General features: G+C 40.3%; 1 protein-coding gene across 1 annotated transcript; it reads right to left on the bottom strand.

The window, feature by feature from the left end:
• Positions 1 to 465: 465 nt before the first annotated feature.
• On the bottom strand, positions 466 to 3,447 carry LOC104424426 (cytokinin hydroxylase). Its single transcript, XM_010036845.3, has 4 exons — positions 3,092 to 3,447; positions 2,721 to 2,950; positions 1,886 to 2,497; positions 466 to 926 (listed from the first exon to the last, which is right to left on the bottom strand). The coding sequence occupies exons 1-4, from the start codon at positions 3,393 to 3,395 to the stop codon at positions 498 to 500; spliced, it is 1,575 nt and encodes a 524-aa protein (XP_010035147.1). The 5' UTR covers positions 3,396 to 3,447; the 3' UTR covers positions 466 to 497.
• Positions 3,448 to 4,221: the final 774 nt, after the last annotated feature.

Below are 4,221 nucleotides of genomic sequence, written 5' to 3'. Positions count from 1 at the left end.
GACATTGTATATTAGGGCAAAGTTTATGAATCACATTAAATAAATTAAAAGTTTAGAAACCACATTACAAATTGGACCAAAATTAAGGAATTATTTGTGTCATTATCCCTTGTAAATTCACATAGTCTCCATATTCATAAAACAAACTCAAACTGTCTCCACCTTAAATTCAGGATAGTTCATTCTTGTTACTAAAAATGAATGATGTTTGCTTCCTTAATTTTCATCATCATGCCCAGCCCTCAGAAGTGGGAAAAGCATCTTGTAGCCACATCGTGATTCAAATAATCATAGGTCGTAATAACCGAAAATTTCACTATAGTTCGGTATCATAATAGAACATGAATACATAAGTTATAATGGATACTCATGCAGCTGAGTTCATAGACCCTGTGTATGTCCCTAATATTGCTATTGACAAGTACAACAGGTTCTCCATTATTAACTGGATATACCTTATTACTATTTAACGTAAAGAAGTATTATTGCCGACTATCCTAAAGAGGTTTGACTATGAGTGGCAAGCCTTGGGAAGGTCTAAGAGAGAGCAAATTGGAAGGAGAATGGCGGTAGTTTGGTGAAACAGCAAAGGAGAACTTGGAGAGAATTAGGGTTAAGACAATCCTGTACTCCATCATGGTCAAATTCCGACCGATGCACATTCTCCCTCCGAACCCAAATGGCAGAAACCCCATCTTGTGCTTGCACCCGCCATAGAGCGAGTCCTCCTTGAACCGCTCCGGCTTGAATTGGTTCACGTCGTCCCCCCACAGACTGAGGTCATGGTTCATTGACACCACATCAATCCACATGTTTGTTCTCTTAGGGATCACCATATCGTATACCTTAATATCCTCTAGCACTTGTCTATGCGCATTCGGTGCCGGGCTATACAGCCGCAGGGCTTCATTCATCACCCATCCCATCTGCAATTGATCACCATTTTAGATAACATTACTAATTGAAAAGGACTTAATTAGGTATAGATGTTAACATTTTGGAAAAGGTCTGTACTCTTAAGGAGAAAACACAAGGACGTGCATGCAAATGCCATGTAACTTACAAGCATTCACCGCACGAAAATGAGCATTTGCACAAGCTTGTAAAGTGAGGACTACAAAAGCGGTTCATGGCAAGTGTCCTAAAACTCTCTTGTGCAATTTTGGGTCTTGCATGGACCTTTCAAGATGAACACCGATAGCTTCACTAGGCTTTGTGGCCATATATTCTTTTAAAAGAAACATGAGAACGCAGACACATGGCAATAACATGAAGTTCTTGTATGGTGGCGACACGCTTATCTCCACATTTCCGTCCATGAATGGGGTGGATCAACGGTGACCACCTCCCTCAAATTAAGCTAAAAAAGGAAAGAAGGAGACCACTACCTGCACACGGACATATAAGCACTTTTAAATGGATTTTGAACAGGACTGTTGCTGAAAAGAATGTTGAAGTAAAAGGTTTGCATCTCATTATGTTGTGTGAATGAAGCATCTTCAATTACCAGGGCATGATGCATAGCCAGGTTGTACAATAATCTTCTGATTTTTACCCTATTCTCTGGATCGTGGTTAAAAAGGCTACGCTTTCGCCAATTAAAGTACAACTGTATCAAATTATTGATATGCACAGTTTAATTGTGGGCTCATTTCTGTCCAAAACAAGCCATGCTCTTTTTCCAATGATTAGATATTTTCTACCTGAATCTATTCACCCATTACGGAACATGAAATTATGCCAAATTCGGGAACACAGATACAGACCTTTTCCATCTGAACTATCATATAAGCAATATCAAGCAATTGACTGCACAAGCAAACAAAAGTAGCTCCATGTACAAAAACGTGCATTAATTGTTTCTCATTTCGAATAGTGTTTTTACCTTCTTTAGTCCGGCAAGCATGGTTGCATCAATCTCTTTTTTATCACCAACCACTTGTTTGATCTCATCTCTGAGCTGATCTTGCCACTCGGGATGCATGGCCAAAAGCAGCAACGTCCACGACAGAGCCAACGCTGTCGTCTCATGACCCGCGAAAAAGAACGTCTTGCACTCGTCCACCAACTCTCTGGTCGTCAAACTCTTCCCTACTTTTCCATTTCCGGAGTTCCCTTCGAGCAACAAGCCAAGCAAGTCCTTCTGGTTATTTGCCACTACGCCTGTCTTGCGATCATTGATGATTGACAGTAGCAGGTTGTCGATTTCTTTTCCCAGTTTTTTTGCCTCTAGGGATTGTTTGGGGACAATGAATTGGTTGAAAGGCACGCCCACGAAACGGTTTGTCTTGAAGAGAGTGACCTGCATGGTTCGCAGTTTCTCGAGAACTTTCTTGCCATCTTCGTGGCTAATGCCAAAACTGGTCTTGGCTATGATCTCCCCAGCTGTTGATATGATCTCTCTCTCAACATCAATTTCGGGCTTTCCGGAGTTTATGAGAGCTGTCCACCTCTCCAGCATCTTGTTGGCTGATTCCACCATTAAGCTTGCCATTCCCTGTAGTATAAGCAAATTATGTACGCAGTGAATAAGTGTGTGGATAAAGGCCGCTAGACAATTGAGTCTTTTGTTCTGGAACGTAAACCCTAACTAATTGCCTCCTTTAAATAATTAGAGATAAACGATTTACGTGTACATGCACTCCTCAAGATAAGTTTGAAGTGTACCAATCTTGCTGTGACGCACAGAGAGAGAGAGAGAGAGAGAGAGAGAGAGATACCTTGAGGTTGGCAGGAGAGAAAGCTGGGGTGATGACATGCCTGTGATGGACCCATTCGTCAGCCTCGGTCATGACCAGTCCGTTCCCGAACATGGGTTCTCGGTCGTTCTTGAACACCCTGGGCTTTCCCCAACTCTTCCCCATTACACCACTCGACATTTGCTTCAGAAACTCAGGGTCTGCAATATACAAGAATGGCTCTGTGCCTAGCCAATACACGAACACCTTCCCTGAAATTACCACAAAGAAAATTTATATGAAAACCAACAAAAGTAATTGGCCACTCTTTTCCTAATGAAAACCAACAAAGTAATTGGCAACCCAACTTCAGGAAATGAACTTTTCTGTAACAGATTCGTTATGGGGCTCACCATGTGATTTTTGCCAGCGAGAATAGTAGGGGAAGACCGTGGAGTGTATGTCATGAGTGATGGTGTTCAAAGATTCATCATTAGAATTCACAGAACGAGAGCCCTCTTCTATGGCCTTTTTCATGTCCATGATATTCCCAAGAGGGAAAACCGGAGAAGGCCCTTTGAACCCATTTCTCTTGAGCTTCTGATAAGCTCTCGCAGGCGAAATCCAACACCTGAACGACACTCTCCACAAAACAAACAACACAAAAACAACCGAAGTTGATAGGACAAGATTATATAACTGAAGAAAATATTCCATCTCTCTCTCTCTTTCTCTCAAGACAAAAAAAGAGAATGTAGAGCAGGTAAAGACTACACAAGAGGGGTCAAGATTTTGTGTTGATGTTGGTTGAGAAGCGTGAGAATGGAGCAGGGCATTTATAGGCGACGAAGGGAAAAGGAATCACACCACAACCCCCCGCGCCCCCCCCTTTTCCCCGGGTGGAGAAATGTGGTTTTGGTTTTCCGATTCGAACTTTGACCAGAGAACTGCCAATCGTGCCATGGCTTTGAATCTTTCTCGTGCTGGTCTCAATGTAGAAATTGGAAAACACGAATAGTTTTTGTTTTGTTTTCTTTAAATTTTCGGCGTGGTCCCCGTCCGTTAGCTTTTCTCTGCTTTGGCGGTTGTCGAAATCTTCCGCTTCGGTTTATTCTAGAAAATATTCTCAGGTCACAAAAAATAACATAATGATCATGTTAATCTATATAATAAATGATGTTGTGAAAAGTTATATAAAGAAATCTATACAATCATTTTTATATTTATGGTCTTTTAACGTAGGTCCTGTCTGTTTTTAAAATTATTTTACCTATACGGAGATTGGTTTTTAAAAGTCACAAGGTTACTCTTATTGGGTGTTAAAAATGGCTTATTTAATTCTCACTTGCAATTTCCATACAACTAAAGAAATATTTTTGTAAATTAATCTTATAACATGGATTACTATTTTATTTATTCATCACTGATTTTTAATCCACAAAATTATTTAGGATCCAAAAAGTCCTAAACCTCATGTACAGTGGCTAATTCAGTTTTAAATATTTTAATTAAGTAATTTAGCCATTAACCTTTTTTTTTTTTT

The sequence above is a fragment of the Eucalyptus grandis genome, chromosome 11 (genome assembly GCF_016545825.1).
Source record: "Eucalyptus grandis isolate ANBG69807.140 chromosome 11, ASM1654582v1, whole genome shotgun sequence".
Lineage (NCBI taxonomy): Eukaryota > Viridiplantae > Streptophyta > Magnoliopsida > Myrtales > Myrtaceae > Eucalyptus > Eucalyptus grandis.
This window is presented reverse-complemented; position numbering and strand designations above follow the sequence as displayed.